Below are 22842 nucleotides of genomic sequence, written 5' to 3' on the forward strand. Positions count from 1 at the left end.
TTTTTAGAATTGAAACAAGGCATGTGCAAATGTCCTTCTTTTTGGTTCAAAGGGAAGTGGAAGCCACTTTGAATAGTAGCAGGATTTGACTGTCGGTAGAATGCAAGTGATAACCTGTAAAATACGTTACGTTTTAAAATTTACCATACTTAGAGCATATAAGCCAGTATAACGAGCTTATAAACTTAAAAAATGATGAATCGATGTCAGGGTAATTCGTTCATTTAACCTTGAAGTGGGGCTTCGCGGCAGTGCAGATTTCTTCTGGATAGGTGTATTCACAGTATAGCACCGCTCCACTGCAAGTGAAATCACCTTTACAGGGGGTTACATGCGGTTTATGTCTATTCATTCATTTCGGATACTTCAAAATTTAGAGTGATTTAAATTCGTTTCGAGGTGCATTCGAATACTGTAATATTCATTCGAATATTCGAACTGCTTGAATACTTGCACAAGCCTACCAAAGTCTATTCCTGGAGGAAATTGAAAACTGAATTGTTGAGTTGAAGTCAACTCCTTCTCACCTCATATCTGAAATATTAATTAATCGCACAAACTTTGATGCAGCCTTGTTTGTACACACATATGCCAAGGTGGCACTGCTAAAGTGAGGCTTGTAACACTTGTGGGGGGACACCAGTTTTGTTTGTTCTCGGATGTTTGCTTTGACCGACACTACATTGTATACAAAACCGTAACTGATGTATATAGCGCATAGCTGCCTATGAAAGGGGTAGAGTTGTGGATTAAGAACTCCTGAAGAAATGGTCTGTTATGTGCCTGGCGTAAAGGAAAGAGTCATGTTTGCCATAGCAGACCTAAGAGTATTTTGTTTAGTTTTTTTTCTGTGATTAAGAGCTGCTTGGGACATTTACGTAGCCAGCCCTTTGAGACTGCCGAAAATGGCTCCTTTGTTGTAGATGTGCTTACCAATCAGTTTGGCAGCACGATGGGCGTGTCTAGCCTAGCTACATTCCAAGTGTTGAGTTCAGCAAAGAAATGCACTGTCCTACATTGAATTGACGAAGAGGAGCAAGGTTTACCTTAACTGTGTTGTACGAGCAGCTTTACTGAGTGTTTTCGTAAATACTAAGCGTCGTGGTCGACATAAACATTTTCTTGTCCATCTCAGCTCACTGAAGCAGACCAGGAGCTGTACAAGAACTTTCCTGTGGTGATCTCCGAGCGCTGGCAGCAGGAGATTGCAGAGACAGTCTTCGATACGGTCAACCAGGAAGCGGACAAGCTGGAGCAGAAAAAGAAGACCAAAATGAAGATGAAGTTCCAAGATGAAAAAGGTCGGGAGGCTCTCCCCTGTGGCTCGTAATTCGGCATCCAATAAGTAGGTCACGCACTTGTGTGCTTAAGTTTTCCTGGCTCGCATGATGTCGTGCCATGCGATTACATTAGTTGGTGCAGCTAGTCAACGACACCTACACATTTCAAGTTCGTTTTCTATTTGCTGTTTTTTGCGCTCAACATTCTGGCTCTGGGTCAGTGTGTTATTTGATTCTACCCGCTGTAGTGGCTAGGCACGGAGTGCATAGTGCTCCTGGTCATGCTCAGCATGAGGTCACCATTTCTAACCTCAGCCATGGTGGCCACATTTCAGTGGTAGGGTAAATGCAAAATGCATGTGTGCCATACTTTGTGTGTATGTCAAAGGGCAAATGACATTTAAATTTTTGTCTGTGGCTTTTGCAAAGTAGGTTTCTGTCTCACAATCACAGGATGTAATCTTAAACATTCCCACGTGGTACATAATTAATGCTAGCATTGTCAGTTACGGTCAACTATGTGCTAGCTTCAGAGATGTCGTGGAGAAGCCGGGGATGAGGATCGTACAATCGTTAATGTAAACTTGGAAACCTCTACGTTGCACTCTTGACATATATGGCCTGTACTAGTCTTTAAGTGGTTGTGGAATTATGGGCAGCTTCCAAAAAGCAGACAGAATGTAGGTTGACCGGTGGAGTTTCTGTTGCAGAGTCTGACTGCATCATCCATGGGTACATCAAGAAGCTGGGCGGACCCTTCGCGTCAGCCTTCCAGACTCGTTACGGGAAGCTCTACCCAAACCGCTTGGAGCTTCACACAGGAATCTAGCAGTGCCAAGCCAGAGGTGAGAACGTGTGACAGTGTGTACGCAGTGAGGTGAACACCTTAAGAGTTGGGGAGACGGTGCTGTGCACTAAAGACAAACAGGAGCTGGTCGATAATGTTATGTGGTTGTGATGGCGACGGGCTTGCAAACTCAAGCCAGTAAACATGAATCTCCTTTATAGGGCGAACTTGTGCCCAGGAAAAGTAAGATTCAAAGTACAAGCAACACTCGCTGTACAGTGATAATGGAGACCATGGACGTCGGTCATTGATAATGCACTGTACAGCGAGTGTTGCTCGTACTTTGAGTTTTACTTGTCATGGGCACAAGTTCGCCCAATAAAGAAGTTTTGTCTTTACTGACTTGAGTATTGCGTCCCTTCACCTTCACAACCACGTGACATTTCATGGAGGTGCTGGGTAACAGCTTTTGTGAGTGAAAGCTGATCAAAGTAAAGAAAAAAGCGCATGTGGCATTACTCTAGTTAAAATTAAGAGGGGGGAAGTTGAGCTCTGCAGTGCAGGCCATGTGACATGTAACGCAGATAACTGGTGGTCTATTAGAGTTACAGAATAGAGCCAACACTGAGGCAATTTGCAGGCATAACATGATGGCAGCTGGTGCAAGATAGAGGTAATTGGAGATATTTATGAGAGGCCTTTGTGTTGCAGTGGACATAAGTAAGCTGATGATGACAAAGTTTGACTTGCAAAGATTGTGCATTTACATTTGCATCATCAGAAGCTGCATTTTTTAGGGAGCTACCATTTCGTTTTCATTCTCTTCATTTCACGATATGTCACAATAAGTGAAGAATGATGATAATGGCAGTGCCAGGAGCATTAAAAAAAAAATGTGGCCTACGATCAACGTGGATATTTGGCCAATATTTCCAAGTAAAGGCGTGAAAAGTTATTGTAAGCAATTCTGAGCATTTATGTTCAGAGTCATTTAGCATATCAGTTCTTTATACCGTGCTGCTTTAGAATAAAAGTCTGTTTGCATAAGGCTCTGCTTTAAAATAAAAATTGATTGTCATCAAACTGCCCTGAAATGATAATCTACCAAATATATCTAAAAAAAAACTTTTCCTGCTAGAAAAATGGCCCTAAAGTGTTCTGTACCTTCAGCACAATGCTATCCCGATGCCTGGGAAATCTGTTGTTTGTCTGGAATTGGCTACAAGTGACCTGTGGTTGGGATTTATCACGAATGAAACAAGCGATCACTATACCTAAACACTGCTTTTTATAAGTTCCACTACAAAGCGCTTCTCTGAATTGTGCACTCTATGCACATTTTGAGAGAAGGTGAACTTGCTTCTTAAACTTGGAAGAGCCATTGTTTACTTTTTGCCAGCGGTGCCAGAAAGTTGCGTAGCCCCTCGCAAGGTTGCACTGTGCTTGGTGTAATACGGCTTCACGTTTCGATGGTTGCAGCTCATCTTCATGGACCAGCTGGAAGACGTGTGCTCGGACTACGTCCAGGTGAAAGGGGAGCAGTGCATAGTGCTCAAGATGAAGGGCGACACCAAGGTGGTGCTGACCAACCCCGACGAGATCGGCCTCAAGGAATGGCTCCTGTCGCTCCGGTCCACCCTCAAGGACTCCCAAGAGCTGCTCGCTTCCATGGCCAAGAAGGCCGGCAAGATCTACGGCACCACCGACAACCGCAACAACCTGCTGGGCTCCACCCCGGGCGGTGCGGCGACCCCGCCTGCGCGCAACGGCAACTGAGAAGCGCCGGACTGCACTCCCCGTCTTCTCTCCCTCGTGATCCTCGACGCGGGCACGAGTGGCGCGACTCCGTCACGCCAGGCGTGGTTGGGCCGGCAGTACTTGCACGGGCACGGGTACGGCAGGACGTCGCAGTTGCTGGATGGTGCTCCGTGTCGTCCGCTGCTCGTACGCAGCGGGTGGTGCGTCGTCGTGCGCTGGCGAGGCAGCGCAGCTCTCCGCGACCAACGCGCGTATCGGTGGCGCCCGCCACTGACGACACTGACGACCCTCACGCAAGAACACGCTGCCAATTCTTGGTGGGAAGCCTCCACGTTTTTACCGGCTGCAGCCACAGTCGCATTGCGCTTGCAGACGGGCCACCGCTGGACAGTTGTGTTTAAGGAGATACGTCATTTTCCTCCCCTGCCATCCGCCGTAGGGAGGCTGTGACTGCATTTTAAGGACCAATGGGGGGGCAAGGGCAGGGGCGAATTACGGGACTGTTGTTGTAACGTGTCCTTTTTTTAACTTATTAATGTGGCAAACACGGGTGGCAAGAGAAGGTCACAGAATCCGGGGCCTCGAGTTTGGTGCTCGAGCGGAGGGCGTGTAACTCGTAGCGAAGGCAGATGCAAGTCGATTCTAGTGCTCGACTGGCAGCGGTTCTGCCTCTGCGTGGGTGCACTAGTGGCATACTGCCGTAGCAGCTGTCCGGGTTGTCCAGTGGAATCTGCTTGCTTTTCTTTTACAGTGCATCGTAAGCAGGTGTAGTGCAATGGCAGAGCCTGTTGACAATACCCTCGCGTCACTGGGTTTCAGTAAGAAGCTTTGTCTGTGTATGTGTGTGTGTGATGCAGCGTGCAGCGCGCACTTTTCATGGCAGCCACGTGACGTCTGTGTTAGTTCCCCACCACACTTCCTCCCCCAGTTTTCTTTCTTTCATATATGTTTTCTCTCTCTGCTCCTCATGTTTTCCCGATTGCCTCGCGCCATAGTGAAGGAAGCATCAATGGTGTCCGCACGCTTGCAGTGTAAATATACTGACTGTACATAGGCGAGCGTGTAACACTCGCGTTAGCTGCATTCGTCTCCCGTCAGTGCACACGACGACGAAACGTGCGAGAGACGGAAATCCCGGAGAATGGGTGTTGTACATAGGGTGTGTGACGAGCCTTCTCGGTGACCATTTCATTGCGTCTCCCTTTACTCACCGTTCGCGCGGTTGCGATGTCGTTGGTTCGGCAGAGCTTTCCACGAAACTCTCCCGTTGCTGGCGGTATTCCCCCCCCCATTCGCGCACCGTCCCTTCTCTCCCACTGTCGGTTGCCCAACACTTCTTAGCGTACTCTGCACCAGGTGTTTAGGAGGAAACACCGTCGACTGACGGACCGCTACGCGCTCGTTAGGCACGGGTGGGGTTAGTTGCACCTGTGCCTGCTCACAACGTTCGTGATGGCAGTGTTGAAGAGTTGTGTGCTCCTTTGGTCTTCATTTTCGTTAGATTTGGGCGGGCAGGGGAGGTGGCACACGGTGGAGTGGGCGACAAAGGTTGGGGGTTTTATTTTCCAGCCTGCGGGGAGCACGCCGTCTTTTGTAGGGCCACTGGGAAGTGCAAAGGGTCTGTGCACGTTTTTTCACTGCAGCTGCTTTAGGAGCCAGTATGCACACAGCAAAGTATACACCGCAGCCTCTGTCTATTCTTTCCACAGTCACGAAGGAAGAAGAAACCGGGGGGCCAGGCGGCGAGAAACAGGAAACGAGCGGTTGCCTTCGGCCACTGCCTGGCACCGCCTTGCCACTGACCGTGCGCCCTTGGTTCGCTTCCTTTCGGCAAAGAAATGTTAACTGTGATAGCAACACTTAGCAGTCCAGTTTGTGTGTGTTGTGCTGCTGCTGCTGCCACGACTCCCCCCAGAGTGTGGGACCCAAGCCCCTCGTCCGATAGCCAAGCCTGCACGAGGCTTTTTCATCTTTTGCTAAATCTGACACGACAACACTTCGGTCTCGACAAAGCTTTACCCTATTCCTGGCCGCCTCTTATATGTTCCTTTTTTTTTTCCCTTTCGGTTCCAAAACATCTTTTGTCTCATAATCGACTGCTCTTGCTTGCCTGTTTTGAGAAGGCCTCAAAGACGTGTCAGTTAAATGTTTTTTATCTTAATTTCATGCTGAGACACCAGATTGCGAGTGTCGCACAGCCATCGTTTCGCTTCACAAGAGACAGTGAAAAACTTGCAACCTAGCCTAGAGGCGTCAAGGAACATTTCAGTCTTGTATGGCTCCTCTACTGTTTTTTTCTGCAGTGAACATTTCGAAAAACTGGAGGCTCTTGCTCGCTTATAAATACTGCCTTGTCTGGAACAACCTTGTACACAGTATTAGAAGGCACCCTGAACCAGTACGTTCAATGTAAACGCATCTCTGCTTCTTACGCCACTGCACAGATGCATTCGAGGCCGTAAACATTACGTGAGCTGTGGTTGCAGTCACGCTCGGATGCCTTCCTCATTCAGGAGCACAACCTAGAGCTGTGAATAGCAGACAGGGACGACAGGTTAGTTGCTTAATTTCCATTACACTGTAATCCTAACTCAAAGAAGGCACCGACAGAAAAAAAAATATGTGGGCACTGTCACCTAAGCGACGCTTAATCACTCTCACTAGCAATTGCTGAAGTCATTATTGTTTATCTCAACTCAGTTTCATTGACACTCTATTCCACTGTCAGCTTAGGACTTGCAGCCAGTCCAGTTGCTGGCCTACAAATCAAGTGGTGAACACAGTGCTGTAAGTGCCCCAAAGCGTGACTACATTTCACGGCTTTGTGGTTGCGTGAACTAAAAGGCATGCGAGGTTTCCGGTGACGAATTTCTCTCTTGCCACAGAATAGTGCCTTGAAAGGCAATCGATGTTGTTAGCTTGACCCACAGTCAGTTCAGTCTGCTTCCTCATTGCGTCAGCTAGAAATGTATGTTGACATGTTAACTGTTTGGTTTACGAAATGTGCAGTCAACCAGCAGGCCCTGTTAGTAAGTGGGAAATGGTTTAGATGAACTTAAAGAGGGCAGTCTTGTTTTGATGCATAGTTTCTGTCCATGTAGCACGCTCGAACAGACCAAGGAATTTGCACTGTTGGCGAACGCAGCCATTTGTTATTCTGTTTCCTCTACACATGGGGTCGTGCATAATGTCGTGCAAGGTTTTGTCTCAGAGCGTCTGAATGAGAACAGAAGCAAGGTGCTTCGGCATAGGTGTGCGGGTGGCACTCGAACTGCTAAGCAGCTGGAAAGGAGGCCCCACCTAACGCACAGAATAGGCACTTGTGCTGTCGAGTGTTCCGAAAGCAACTTGATGAACGAGGTTTCAACCACACGAGTCAATATTCTGTATGCATATCACGATTACGCGATATAAATGTGCCGGCTTAGTTATAAAAAAACAAATGAACACACACAAAAACCGTCTGAAATGCTATATCGGTTAAGACTCCACTCCTTGGAGAACAAAACACTTGAGTGAACGTTTCCAGTCAGTCTGTTTTATTTCGTGTAAAGTTCCTTCCTGTACGGATACTAGTGGCATTTGTACGGTCCTGCACCTCCTTTATGGGTGAAGTTATGCTCAGAGAGTTTCGGGGGGATATTCAATCCAAGTACATGACGAAGACAGACAGGAACCCAAGCAAAGTCTGATGAGTGATACCATTTCATAGACAGTGTACAGGACACTAAGTGTAGCTGGTAATCTTGGAACATAACGAGGCGCGAGACGTAGCGCACACTTTGTCGTGGGTCACCTGGCTCTCGTAGGGGTGACTGCGTGATCGCTTAACTAAGAGCCTTCGGTAGCAGACGTAGAAGGCGCTGAAGTGTATGCGCAAGCCTATCTTCTCATCGCGTGTGTACAAATGTGCAGCGTTCTCTTGTTCGGGACGCGTTCTTGACAGGTACGTTGGCCGAGGGTTTTCTCGAAGCGTTGCTTCTGGGAGCTTGAATCTGCGAGTTGTGTACCGTGGCTCCTCCTCCCTCTGCAGAGCATCAAATGAAAATGAGGAAAGAAAAAAATTTGAGCTTCCAGTTGTCGCCTTCTCATCTGACTGTGCCGGTAAAATGTGGCGCCAAAGTCTGTGGCTGTGGGGGGGTGTCTGTGCGAACGAAACATGCCATTCCTAAGGTTACGCAGCACTGTCTTTTTCTTCTGTAGCTGGTGAAGTTGTTTTTTTTTTCTGTGTTCCCTTCCTATTTGTTGTGCCATGTGTCGAAACGTGGGGGGAGGGGGGGGGGGGTGTTGATACGATGTGCGAGTGGCTCACTTTTTGCCCTTGTCCAAGTCGGTGATGAACCGGCTCGAATTCCCGGTGACATGACGTTTTGTGGCCGTAAACTCATTTATGCAATCTCACTGTTTTACTCTGCAGCCACACCTTCATTACAGCGCGTTGCCCCGTCGTTCTGCCACACGCGAGAGATTACTAATCGAGCCTGTTGTGTTGTTTGCTTGACTCGCTGGATGTCGGTTAGGTCGTTTTGTTGTACCTGAACCTTAAAAAACACGTGCAGGCATGTGTGTGTGGGTGTGTACATAAAGCGGTGTATTACTGTGACAGTCATGTACATAAGCACATCTGGGTGTGAATCATCCCCTCATTTATTGTCATTTTTTTCCCCTGTCCATTATCTCTCTAGCTCGCCTCTGTGGTTCCGTGAATGTTCTCTTTTCGTTTTTATACCTATTTGACAGAGATTCTGTTGTGTTATCTGTGCACTGCAATGGCGTGGAAGCAATTTTTTTTCTGGTAATGTGGCACTTTATCAAATAAGAGATTTCGTGCAGGTAGAGCTCGTTCTTTTATAAAGGCATGGTGATCATAACTGGGGCTTTTTTTTTGGTAGTCTAGCATGTTTTGCACCTGAGATTACAGTATGCAGCTGCTAGGCGTGCGCGGTTCCTAGCCATGCGTCTTATGTTACCTCGGCACTGCTTTACATTCTGCAGCCTTATCGTTTTCAGGCAGGACAGCGATGGATATTTGCATGACTCTCAAGCAGGACCTAAATTCAACGTGGTCTCGAGTTTATCCTAACGTGTACACCCTATGAATTAAAGCATGTTGTTCAAGGTTTCAGAAGGAATGGTACCTAAGGGGCTAAACATCCGACTGCCAAAAAAAAAAAAATGTTGAGCTACCAGTGTCGTAGGTGAATTGAGGAACTTGTACATTTAAGCACAACAGATCTGTATAACGGAGTTCCCACACACTTCAATCACAAAACAGAGCTCCTAAAGGAGCATTGGGTTATGAGGATGCCTGCGTGGATATTCTCCTGCGTTTTGGGAGAAATGGACTCTTCGTCAATGGAAGTGTCATGTTTATTTCTGACTCATAACTTGGCGTCAGTGAAAACCATTCGTTACAGAGTGAACCGAGCTGCAGAGTAATATTTGGCGAATCCTCTTGAAATGCCGACGTTGCACGTTGTGCATGCCTCAAAAGCATTATCTTCACCGAGTTTTGACTTGATGCACATACAGATATGACTCTGCAATTTGCAGCCATTGCTGGGCATTTATACTAGTTTCAGCAATCTAGGTGAACTTTGGTAACCTCATGTGTTGGTGGGACCCTCTTCTGGAACTGCTTTCTCTTTTTCCAATCTGTGTACGGGATGGTGGAGTGAGTGCGACACCACGACGTGCTATTTACTCGTTCTTTCCATTGGCATCAGCACAGAGTTACACCCTTGTAATATCTCTTCCAAACATACCCGGTCGAGCACTTATTCTGGTTTTCCGGATATTCATAAAAAGTCTTCTAAAAAATAGAAATAGACGATTCTGGTTCAAGTTAAAAGTTATATCGGATATATATGATACCGGAGCATTGCCTTAATTACGATGAGGGCCAATTATCTGTCATGATAATTATTGAAAATTGGGGGAGTTTATTGAAAAATCGTGAGCAGTTGGGATCGTTGCAGCAGCTGCCCTAGTAGCATGCAACGTTGCCACAACGTTGAAGCAACTTTTTCAAAGTTGCGGCAACGTTGTGTCAACATTTGGTGCTACTGGGGTGGCGGAGCAGATCTCAGCTACGTGCTTCTTTCTATGTGGCCTCAGAGATCCGCTTCGGCAGAGCACAAAACGCAACGTTAACCCAAGGATTACGCCAGGCCACACAAACACCAACGTGCGGGTGCCGCTGCCAGACACCCGAGTCAAGGATTCTAGAATTCTTTCGTTTCCTTGCCTTCCTTGTTGACAAATGCGTACACTTATTTGAGCATCCACTGGTAGTGACACATGGCTGTTGCTAATCCGAGTCAGACGTACAGGCACAATGGCCACAGGGTCAGTTGTAGCCGCCACACCACAGATTTTTTTTTTTTTTCAATAGTTTGTGCTAACTTCTGAAATGTTGGGACTGCAAGAGGTTCTGCTCAACTACCCAAGACCGTAAGTCAGCCCAGGGACATAGTGGCTTTTCAAGCTGTTCCATATTATCGTTTGATGTTTGATCGACGTGAAGAACCTATTTCTAAATGGACGGATGCTGAATGCAGCGCCTCCGCTAATGGCTTCCTCGTGTTTTCTGTAAGAAACGGCTTTTCAGAACTCAACCAATGCAAGTAGTCTAAAGAATGGAAAATTAGTTACTAGAATGCCAATACAGCTTAGTTCATTTCATGCAAAGTGTTGGTTACACTTGCAAGAGTATGCTAACACTTGGAGCTTGTTCTGCTGTTGTTTTTGAGTAGATGTTGTACTTGCACTGCATCGTCCGGTTTAATGTGACCCAGAAGGCACACTGATTGTTACAAGCATACGTTAGCATGGTGCAGAGTCGGCTCGGTGTAATACTGTTATTGAAGGTTCATATGTTGCGTCAGCTGCTGTTTATTGTACCACAGGTTATGTGTTGAAAGCGCAAGACTCTGAAACGAGCTTCTGCATCCCACCAATCAACAGTGTTTATTGCACAGAGCCCAGCTTCTTGGAAGTGTTGCGTGTCTGTGAGTAGTGGCCGAATCAGGCAGGCGCATTATTTTGGGCTATTTGACAGAGGATGCTGAATCAGTGATCGCTTTTTGCTGAACGGGCTTAAGCATCCTTTGGGGATGTGCATTAGGAAACTGATGCCAGCAGTCTCCCTCCCACATCTGTTACCAAGATATTGGCCCTACATTTCTGTGTTTGCAAAAGTGGCCAGCGACAATTAAAATGTCGACCGGCGCACATTGCACATTACTGGGCTGCCTTGTTTTTTGTATGCGTAGCTGCTGTCACCGTATGAGGGCAAAGCGCATTAGCCGCTACTGCGTGCTGCTTCTCCCATCTGTGTGCCCTTGCTTCTCTGAGAAGTACAAGACGAATGAACCCACCTCTCGCTAAGCTGTCCAATTAGGCTCTACGCGTCGTTGAACTTTCTGCGTACGCACGCTTCCTTTGTGGCTGTTGGGTGAACACATGTACGATATGTATGCCCAAGCGAATAGCGCGAATGTGCTCTGATCCATGTTCAAAGTGTCTCACTGCAATAGAACTTCCTAAAATGAGGTCGTAATGATGTTGTAAGATCTGTGGTAGGACGTCGGCTTCTCGGGATCTCGTAGGCCATTCCTCCGGACAAACAAACTGCAGGGTCGTTGACGCTCTGCTCTCGCTTTAACATTCTTTTTTTCTCTTTTTACTCGGGTGCGTTGGGAGAGAACGCCGTCTTTTCATCTGCCGCCTCTTTTTTGTACACGTGTACCACACATGCGCGCAGGGAGGACAACACAAAGGCCTGGTGACGACGAATTGCTTTGTTTGTGCATCCTCGTCTTCTCGATTGTGGACGTCGCGTGCCCATCCACAAAATCTAGTCTGGCCTCTCTCTTTTGTAGCCCTTTTTTTGGAGACAAGTTTTTAGGCAAGCTAGGAGGACGAACCAACCTTTACGTGTCGTGTACAGAAAGAGAAAGAAAAAAAAAACAATACAAAATATAATGTAGAGCTGTGTGGCTGCTGTATTTATATATCTCCGCGCGATCCCTGCATTGTTTTTAATCGCAACCCTTGTATTGTTTCTGCAGCATACTTTTCTTGGTTGTGCCCTGAAGTATAGCTGTTATAGGTTGTTTTTATGTTATTTTTATTTTTTAGGAAATGTAGATACTTGAATAAAAGACACCCAGAAAGAAAGATGTCCTCCTCTTGACCTGATTGCTCTTCATTGTTCACTAAATGTGGAAGGCATGCTAGTAAGATTACAGCACAAAACAACACTGGCAAATGAATAGCCTTGAGGGGTTTCTCCACAAGAAAACAAACAGCCTTTTGTTAAAGGCAAGCGAATATGAATGACTATTATGGTGCTGAGGCTTGTTTGAAAACCACAAATTTGAGTCAACACTGCATAACTTTGCGTGAAACACGAAGCAACACAAATACTAACGAAGAAGTAGTGGTTGTGCTTGTTCCTCCTACTGCCTACGTCTCTCTTGTGTAAATTGTATAGCAGTACCTCTAGCGAAGGTATACGCAAATTTTGAAGTCATAAACACCTTACAAAAAGACCTTTCTTATCAGTGGTGGCTTCACTCGCAAGATCTGTGAAAGAGTTTCCCACAATTTCTAAAAGCAACAGCGAAACATAAGTTACAGATTTTAACGCCACTAGCTGCTTTTGGCCTGCTTAGAAATATTATAGTCTTCTTTATGACAGCATCAAATGTATCGCAGCTCAAAAGCCTTTATAAATAACCAAGTGCTCAGGGCCCTCAATATACTACATCATATACGTAGCTTCGTTGTAAAGATTGCACACCATAACACTCTCAGCACGGCCGGGACAAAATGAATCATTCATTGTAGAGGCACCGGACTGTAGTCGGCAAGAACCGTTCATATCGGTGTTTTACTAGCAGATGGTAGTGAACTGCAAGTGGACTGAAAAGAGCTGTGTGTGGCTTGCGAGTTCAAATTTCTTGCACCAACGACACCTTACATTATGTACACAGTTCGACAGAGAAGAGTTTATGGCAAGCCTTTGGGTAGCTTGAACATGGGGATTGTAGTAAGCTTGTATGTAACCTGAAAAACTGCACACTTTATACACAGAGATGACGATGACATGGGTAAGGGGAAGGGATAGCACTAATTTTGTTTTGCCCTGAGCACGGACCTTTGATGGGTTGGCACTGAGCCATGCTTCCGCAGGGGCTGCATGCAGAAGATGGTGCCATTCTTTCCTTTTCCTAAAGAGCCACCTCTCTCTCAGGGAGACATACACCCGTCACTAAGAATTATTTACATCTAGATTTGCCATGTAGCACACAAGGAGCAGCAAACTTCTAAACACTTGCAAGTAATGCGCTGTTTTCAGAACGCAGCGATGACTTCTTTAGCAACTTTGCTGTTGTTGGTTTCACTTGCTTTAAATACATGTTAGAAACTCAAAGCAGGCACCTACTTGACGATGCTTCACCATCAGTGGACTTAACAATAGTGCCCAGCTTTTCGCTTCTTGCTTGCTTCTCTTGCATGTCTCTGCTCTCTATAACGTGTATTCCTTGGAATTCAATCAACCATCTTGCCCTACAAAAAATTTTACTTAATTAAAATGAAAGGTATGTAGACTGATGAGCAGATAATCTTTCCCAGCAAAATTTCCCTTGAAGCTTATTGAACGTTTGTAAAACTCTAAAACAAGCTTGCATTGATAAGCCATATGGAAAATTCGGAAGAGTTGGCCAGGTATGTATGTAAGTATACAACTCGTAATAGTGATGCATGCTTGACGTGTTGACAGGCGCTGGCTGCCTGGCAAGACGTTTCAAAAGCATCCTTTTTCTGAGCTTTTAATTTGTCAAAATGTACATTCACGGACTCACGTTACCCGAGTTGCCTGATTTGTTGGTGCAAAAACGCCAATGTGCTTCAGAACAGCTACTGCGGCAATGACTCTGCGATGGTTATATGCGAAAAGTATCGCTTTAAACTACTAAGCCTCTTCCTAACCTATTATTCTATGTTAGGTCTATAATTTACACTGTTCATCAGCTCTGTTGGTAGTTATTCATGGGATCATACCTTTTGTTTTGTATCAGTAGCACTGTCTCCATAAATTGAGTTGGGAATACAAGCATATAGCATGAAATGCTCAGTCTAATACAGCAGTCTGTAGTTCCAGGTGTTGCATGGTAAGTGTGCCTGGGAGTGCTGTCACCATACAATTAAACTAACATGCACTACATATATATCTTGCACAGAACATACCGTGTTAAGGGAATGTTGGGAGGTGATGTTGCCTCAGTATTGTGGCAACAATGCATGCTACATGGAGTTTCTGGAAATGATTATCTTAGGGAAAGAATCATGTTCCGGAGGGCAGCACTTGAAGTCTCATTTTGCTCAAGGGAACACAGGGCCCTGACTCTCTATTAAAGTTTGGTTGAGGATCGAGCCCCTGCTCAGCTTTTCAGCAGATGGTCCATGCTGTTTCTTGAGCATGCTGATGCGAAAACATCATCACATACTTGAAAGCAAACATTTTGGCAAGAGGACTCAATCGATAGTTTTTGTCAGGACACCTATATGAGGTTCCTTTGTCAAAATGTTGGCTCCAGCGACATTTCTTACTTGACACGTTACAGCTTGACTTGTAAAACCCAAGAAATTATGTTTGGCCCATAACCTCAAGCTTCTATCATTCTGTGAACTCGTGTGTTGCTTGAATCTCACTCTCTTTGGCACAAAAAATTGTAATTTAATGTGTGAAATCAAGCACCTCAGCTTTTGAGCATCACCCGTAGGCGAAACCATGATTAAATTCTTTTCTATTTCTTTATTTCAGCTGTCTTTTTTTTGTTCCGCAATGTAGGGTAGCAAATCAAGCGTGAACCGAGCCTCCTTTTTTTTTTTTTTTCATCTACATGCGTCCTCCAGCTCACTCTTACCAGCAAGGCCGGCTATATGACTGAGTGGCTCTAAAAGCAGCGCTGTTATCAAGTAAAAACGGGCCTTTGCACGCACAGAGTTTAGTAAATATTGTAGGAAACTGAGTTCGCACGTACTCCAAGGCGTACTGACCTCATTGTTGCTACGCTACCCTAGCTACGGTCTCGTTGCTAAGCGGTCATTTCTCCATGCTACCCGTACTGAAAAAAGTAGATCGATGTATCAGCCGTACCTTTGCTTCGTTGTAGTTATTTCAGCTACGACACCTGGTGAGAGAAGCTGGCGCGGAAACTGTTCACCGTCTCCTCCGCATTGCTTGCATCCTCCTGCACTCCGCACTCCACCACCTATGGATTAGATGCTCGAGCTTCGCAAGCCGCTCGTTCGCTTTGCTGCGTTGCATGGCGTTTAACTGCTGAGAACAGCTGTAATGTTGCTCTGACATGCGTGCGACCGCTTGCGTACTGCCTGACGTTTAAGTAGCAGTCTCCAGACAAGTGGTGAGTTTCGGCTTTCGTTGCGGGCAGCTCTTTTTGCGCACAGGTGTGGGGGTCAAAATGTAGGAAGTGACAGTGTAGCGAACCTCAGCAACAGAAACATTTGCCGCATTGCGAAAACTTCCGTCTTGCGCCTGGCTTATTCGTTCGCAGTCCGTGCATGCGCTTGTACCACTTGTACCGCTCGTCTAAATCAGGTTGGGACAGTCCCATCGCTGCATGTTCGTTGCAAGCGCTCAACCGTTGCTCGCAAACGCAAGTAGCACCATAGTTTAGCACCATGCTTGGAAAATAACCGGTACGCGCGGAATGACAGGTGTGCGCCTTCTCTCGTGTTTGTCACGGCATACTGCGTTTACATTGCGTGTACTGTTTTTTCCTTACAGGTGGACGATGGAGGATCACGGTGTGGAGGTAAGATTGTTTTTGTCTTGTTTTGAGCTGCCATTCGCGCACGATTAACAACTCTCCTGCTGTCATTTTCAGTGCGTTGGAGACAGGGAAATGCCTTTTTTTTCTGTAGTATGCATGATTGACGGTACGTTATGTTTGAAAATGTTGCTCACTCCGTAGAGAATGCCTTTCCGGCCGCAACTTTTGGAGACCTCCAGCGTTTTCAATCGCGGCATGCAGCAGTTTAGCTGGCTGCAACCTTTAGATATCTAATCAGGTGCCATATACAAGCGTGCAGCATTTGCGAATAAGTGCAGTTGAGGAAGGAAATTATTTGCCCTTTATTTTCACTAATGTGTGAACATTACAGTGACAGAAAAAAACAAAACCTGCAGCATCTTTACCTTTGGTCGTAGCTGTAATAATAAGGGTGTTGTTCTGAGTCCAATGAGCCAAGATCCATCAAGTACATAGTCAAGTGCACATGACACTGAGCAGCGTTTCTGACTGTTCCATTTGACTATTACGTGTGTAGTTGATAGTGTGTTGACCTCTTAGTGCTCCAAGGTCTAGGGAAAAGCTCGAAAAAATGTGCGACAGCTTGTGTTTCTTAACTCTCTATCTAGTCGTAGTCTGATTTTCAATAGAGAGATCAGAAGCCTTTGCTTCAGATGCTGGGTCGACATTCTTGCCAACAGAATGGACACTGCATGTACAACATTTGCATTAGCACCAAGTTCCAGAAACACTATAGGGCTCCTGCGCTGGTGTTTTTCAAGAATTGTAATGAAACCTGCCAGCGGGGTATGAAGGAAGGACGCCGCCTTGCACAACAATGTTTGGGACCCTACCTCAGTTGGCTGTGCAGCGAACTTTAACTTTGAGTGCGTTGCACACATCTTACACATCTAACACTCGGAATAAGCAGTTACAAAGTTCTTTCCACTCGTTTATCATGCTATTCGCAATGCCCACGAACTATAGGTGGTGCGCTGCGTGATTCAAGATGGCACCCGAAGGAGGGTCAACCCATTTGTTAGCATAGGAACAGATAGGATGTGCGAACGTATGGCCCGTGCCACTTTCACCGGATGAGGTCATGAGTTGCACTGAAATTGATGTGAAACCAAAATACTTTCCCACGCAATGGAAAGTGCTAAATGCTCACCATCTAATTATTTGCTGCGGTGTGAAAGGTTATATTTCGACACCATTATCGTGCATCCATGATGCTTTGCAAAATCTTGTGCTTGCTACAGAAAACTGCATGAACTAGAATTGACGTATGAACTAAACGGCACTCCAAGGTAGTACGTATTGAGCCTGCCTGACGGATTTGCCGCTGTAGTAGGCCTCTAGCAAGTAGCGCCATCGCTGCTGCACGGGACCGCATGTTTAATGTGTCGATAGTTTCCAAGCATATTACGCCGTCGTCGTTACTTGCGCAGTCAGGAACGCGAAGTTACTTCTTCACCGGAACACAAGCATTCAGCATCCCATTCGTTAGCACTTGTGTCACAGCCATGCTCATACTCTAGCTGTGTGCAATTAGCTTCTCTCGGTGGTTGCACGTTCAGTCAGCACGATCGAAACATGAATATTGAAAAGAATGCACATGTATGCTTTTCGCTGCATCAAATTCTTTGATGTTGCGAAAATTCGTCGAGCAACAATGCAGTTCGGAAGGTACCGGTGAAGTACATGTGAAGTTAGCAGAGAGGTGGGGATTGTGGCCGTAACTGCATGTTTCGTTGCTCTAACCATTTCTTGCACTGGTCAAGCTCGAGCGTGTTGGTGGCATGCGGCACTTCATAATATCCACAATAAGTTGCGCTACATGCAATGCACAAGAAAAACTATGCTTTTATTTTGATCTCGCTCAAGGATATTATACATTAAATATGTAGAGAAGCATTGGAACGTTGTAACGGGCCGTCCTCTTCAGCGCCTTCTAGTGGGTCGCCCTCTTCGTCTCTTCTCGGAGACGAAGAGCTCCTCGTGCTCGTGAGAGTCTGCGCTTCGTCGTGACAGTCGTGCATCGTCGCCGTCAATCCAGCCGTCAATAAACGCCTTTACAAAGTGGTGGAGAGTGCTGTACCGTCACCACAACTTCGGTCTCCATTCGATGCCCCTGGAGCTCCGATCCCGTACCGTGCCATCTACCATGCCGCAAGACGCCGCTCTGCAAACGCCGCCTCCTGCCCCGACCGCTTGTCCCGGTGTCCCCCGTATCCGCGACCCTCCTGTCTTCACCGGCGCGGATGGCACCGACGTCGAGGACTGGCTCGCGATCTACGAGCGTGTGAGCGTCCCCAACAAATGGGACGAAGCAGGCAAGCTGACCAACTTGGTTTTCTACCTCGCGGGTGTGGCAGGCATGTGGTACAACAACCATGCATCCGATTTCCCGACGTGGTCCGATTTCAAGACCGCCATCGTCAACGTGTTTGGCCGCCCTGCCGTTCGTAAGCTTCAAGCCGAACAGCGCTTACGTGAACGAGCTCAGCAGGCAGGGGAATCGTTCACGAGCTACATCGAGGACATCCTTGACCTGTGCAAGAAAGCCGACGCGAGCATGTCGGAGTCTGACAGAATCAGGAATGTTCTGAAAGGCATCGACGACGATGCCTTCACTATGCTGCTGGCCAAAAACCCTCGCACAGTGGCAGAGGTCATTACCCTGTGCCAAAGCTACGAGGAGCTGCGCCGGCAGCGCTTGATGACCCGTCGACCGCCATCACGCGATGCTGATCTCGCAGGCTTGTCGGCAATTCCTGACCACTCCACCTTGCTCGCCGAAATCAAGTCGTTCGTGCGTGAGGAAATTGCCCGCCAGGTCTCTCTACTGGCTTTCACTCCCGCACCACCACCGCAGCATGTTGACCAGCCGCCAACTACACTTCTGCCTCCTCTCCGCCGAGCGATTCAGCAAGAAATCGCGGAGGTCATTCCCGAATACCACCAGCCGCCTCTAGTGCCTGCACCACTAAGCTACGCGCAAGCTGTAGCCAGGCCGCCCCCAGCGATTCCTGTGACTGGCCCGCGGAGTTACGCCGAAGCCGTCGTCGGACCACAGGCCTTCGACGCGGCTGTGCCGCCTACATACGTCGACGTCGTCCCCAGGCCCCGACTGCTGCCCACAATGCACTCATATCAGCAGCCGCCTCGTCCATCCCGTTCTGCGACATGGATGGGACCCGCGAACCGCTGGCGCACTTCCGACAACCGCCCCATTTGCTTTGCGTGCGGTTGCGCCGGTCACGTCGCACGCTACTGCAATCGCGTGCAGCCGCCTCGGGTCGCATCAACCCTGACCAGCTCATCAAGCAGCCCTTATTATGACCAAGCGCCGCCTATGTCACCGACGTCCCGCCCCGCACCATCTACCCGCCGTTCACCGTCTCCACGACGTCGCTCACTGTCGCCGATGCGGCCACGTTCGGGCTCACGCGACCAGGAAAACTAGTCGTCGCAGTCCACGAGGCAAGGGCTGCGACGCTATCGAACTGCGAAAGCCCTCAGCGAAGCCCCTCGAACGTGATTGACGTATTTGTGGACAGTGTTCGCGCATCTGCCCTTATCGACACTGGAGCCGCCGTATCCGTTATGGACGCCAAGTTTAGCCGATTACTGCGAAAAGTGACGACGCCGCTTTCCGGGCTCTCCCTCCGTACAGCCAGCGCCCAAAGTATTCACCCAACAACGGTGTGCACAGCTCGCGTCATTATTCAGGATGCTCTGTACGCCGTCGAATTGATCATAATTCCCGCCTGCTCTCACGATGTCATCCTAGGATGGGATTTTCTCTCCCGCCACGACGCCGTCATTCATTGCGCACCAGCCGAAATAGAGCTCTCACCCTTCTCTGAATTGGCGCCGGCAGACAGTCAATCGGCTGCGGGCAAGGTACTTGTCAAAGACGACACCAAGGTACCTGCAAACTCGTCGACGGCGGTGTCAGTGTACTGCGCCAGTCTCTCCGACACCGTTGCACTTCTCTCGCCATCAGACCGTGTTTGCACGAGGAAAGGCATGCTGGTGCCTTTCGCGACTGTGCAAGTCACTCGGGGCAGTACGTCAATTTTTGTTATCAACCCATCTCCGTACAGTGTTACGTTGGTCCAAGGGGAATGTCTCGGCAGCGTGGAACCCCTCGAAGACGCACAAGTTATGGACGAACCAGATGAAATGCACTGCCGCAGTTCCAGTACGCTCGGCGCTCTTTCGACGTCTGGTTCATCACCCGCTGATGTCTTTGGTTCCTCCATTGCTGACGATCTTACACCGGTCCAGCGCTCCCAGCTTCTGGGCCTATTGGACGAATTTCGCTCTTCTTTCGATGTCGCTCAAACTTGTCTCGGCCGCACTTCCGCCGTTACGCATCGCATCGACACTGGCGCCCAGCCGCCACTGCGGCAACGTCCATATCGCGTGTCTCCCACAGAACGTCGGGTAATTAATGAGCAAGTGGACGATATGCTTCGACGCGACGTTATTCGGCCCTCGGACAGCCCATGGGCGTCTCCCGTTGTTCTCGTTGCGAAGAAGGACGGTTCCGTGCGGTTCTGTGTGGACTACCGACGGCTCAACAAGATCACTCGCAAGGATGTTTATCCGCTGCCGCGAATCGACGACGCAATTGACAGCCTCCAAGGAGCAGAATACTTTTCATCTCTCGATTTGCGCTCGGGGTACTGGCAAGTACCCATGGCTGATGACGCTCGACCGAAGACAGCCTTTGTCACGCCCGACGGCTTGTACGAGTTCAACGTCATGCCGTTGGTCTGTGCAATGCGCCGGCGACCTTCGAGCGCATGATGGACACCGTTCTGCGCAACTTGAAATGGCACACGTGCTTGTGTTACCTGGACGACGTCGTCGTTTTCGCTCCGGACTTCTCTACGCATCTTCAACGTCTGCGGCATGTTTTGACGCGTTTGACCAACGCCGGCCTCCAACTGAACCTGAAGAAGTGCCGATTTGCAGCACGGCAGCTGACAATCCTAGGCTACGTCGTGTCCAAGGACGGAATCCTTCCCGATCCGGCCAAGCTTCGGGCCGTGGCCGAATTTCCCAAACCAACGTCCGTCAAAGAACTCCGCAGTTTCGTAGGACTGTGCTCCTATTTTCGACGTTTCATACGCAACTTTGCCACCATCATATCGCCGCTAACGAAGCTCCTTGGAAGTAACGGGCCCCTACATTCGTGGTCGTCCGAATGCGACGACGCGTTCGCAAAGCTCCGTCGTTTGTTGACGTCTCCTCCCATACTACGCCACTACGACCCTACGGCCCCAACGGAGGTACACACGGACGCCAGCGGTGTAGGCCTCGGAGCTGTTCTTGCGCAACGCAAACCAGGGTTCCCTGAATATGTCGTGGCATATGCAAGTCGTACGCTCACCAAAGCCGAGACCAATTACACCGTCACCGAAAAGGAATGCCTGGCGATCATCTGGGCCCTTACGAAGTTCCGACCTTATTTGTATGGTCGCCCATTTGATGTCATCACCGACCACCATGCACTCTGCTGGTTGTCATCATTGAAGGATCCATCAGGCCGCCTCGCCCGCTGGGCACTTCGCCTACAGGACTACGATATCCGCGTGCTGTACCGCAACGGACGCCAGCATGCTGACGCCGACGCACTCTCGCGCTCCCCCTTGCCTGACGACAATACCCACAGCTCAATGTCTCACAATGCCGTTTGTTCCATCGACGTTCACACTGTCGCTACCGAACAGCGCAAGGATCAATGGATCGCTTCACTGCTAGACTTGCTCACTGATCCTTCGGCAACACCATCCACTCGCGCGTTGCGTCGTCAAGCCCACCATTTCGCCATTCGCGACGACCTCCTCCACCGACGCAATTACAACGCCGACGGCCGCCAGTGGCTACTGGTAATACCCCGCAGTCTGCGTTCTGAAATATGCGAATCGTTCCACGCTGATCCGCAGTGTGCGCACTCTGGGGTATCGAAAACATACCACCGCATTCGCCAACGGTACTTTTGGCGAGGCATGTACCGCTACGTGCAGAAGTTCGTTCGCTCCTGTATCGATTGTCAGCGCCGCAAAACTTCAACGCGCCAGTCACCAGCAGGTCTGCAGCCTTTACCTTGCCCTGACCGGCCGTTTGGGCGCGTTGGCATCGATTTGTATGGGCCACTCCCTCTGACTTCGGCTGGTAACCGCTGGGCCATCGTCGCTGTAGACCACCTTACGCGATACGCCGAAACTGCCGCCCTCCCAGCGGCGACAGCGCGCGATGTAGCCTCCTTTCTGCTCCGCCGGTTCATGCTGCGCCACGGTCCACCCCAGGAGCTGCTCAGCGATCGAGGCCGTGTCTTCCTGTCGGAAGTCGTCGAAGCCATCCTCAAAGAGTGCAACGTTGTTCACCGCAAAACTACTGCTTACCACCCGCAGACGAATGGGCTCACGGAACGCTTTAACCGCACGCTCGGAGACATGCTCTCGATGTATGTCGCCGCCGATCACACAAATTGGGATTCCATTCTACCTTTCGTCACCTACGCCTACAATACCGCCCCTCAAAGCACCACTGGTTTCTCACCATTTTTCCTATTGTACGGCAGGCACCCGTCGCACACAATCGACACAATCCTTCCATACAAGCCGGATCGATCTGAGTGTGCGCCTATTTCTGCCACAGCCAGACTTGCTGAGGAGTGTCGCGAGCTTGCGAAGACCTTTACTACGCAGGATCAAGAGCGGCAGAAAAGCATCCGCGGTGAGACCAACACTTCTGCACCCACGTTCCTACCTGGAGCACTCGTGTGGCTCTCGGTCCCTACCACTGCAACTGGCCTCTCTTCGAAACTGCTGCCCAAATACGAAGGCCCCTACCGTATCGTCGAATGCACATCCCCGGTCAACTACCTGATTGAACCCATCGACCCATCTTCCGACATGCGCCGTCGAGGGCGCGACATTGTCAACGTGGAGCGCCTCAAGCCCTACCATGACCCGCTCATAGTGACCAGCTGCTAGGTCGCCGGACGGCTCCCTTTTCGTACCCGGGGTAATTGTAGAGAAGCATTGGAACGTTGTAACGGGCCGTCCTCTTCAGCGCCTTCTAGTGGGTCGCCCTCTTCGTCTCTTCTCGGAGACGAAGAGCTCCTCGTGCTCGTGAGAGTCTGCGCTTCGTCGTGACCGTCGTGCATCGT

The 22842-nt window shown here is 48.7% G+C and overlaps 2 protein-coding genes across 2 annotated transcripts in view; both read left to right on the forward strand.

The window, feature by feature from the left end:
* The window catches only part of LOC119390439 (G protein-coupled receptor kinase 1-like), a 113346-nt gene extending 101340 nt beyond the window's left edge, over positions 1-12006 (forward strand). Inside the window, 4 exon segments of the mRNA XM_037658061.1 lie at positions 1136-1301; positions 1991-2097; positions 2099-2125; positions 3547-12006. Coding sequence (XP_037513989.1) covers positions 1136-1301; positions 1991-2097; positions 2099-2125; positions 3547-3843 — 597 coding nt within the window. The 3' untranslated portion in view covers positions 3844-12006.
* Positions 12007-15107: 3101 nt separating this feature from the next.
* Positions 15108-22842, forward strand: part of LOC119390438 (E3 ubiquitin-protein ligase TRIM37-like) — a 68313-nt gene continuing 60578 nt past the window's right edge. The window contains 2 exon segments of the mRNA XM_037658060.2: positions 15108-15263; positions 15647-15674. Coding sequence (XP_037513988.1) covers positions 15654-15674 — 21 coding nt within the window. The 5' untranslated portion in view covers positions 15108-15263; positions 15647-15653.

This window comes from Rhipicephalus sanguineus, chromosome 4 (genome assembly GCF_013339695.2).
Source record: "Rhipicephalus sanguineus isolate Rsan-2018 chromosome 4, BIME_Rsan_1.4, whole genome shotgun sequence".
Taxonomy (NCBI): Eukaryota; Metazoa; Arthropoda; class Arachnida; order Ixodida; family Ixodidae; genus Rhipicephalus; species Rhipicephalus sanguineus.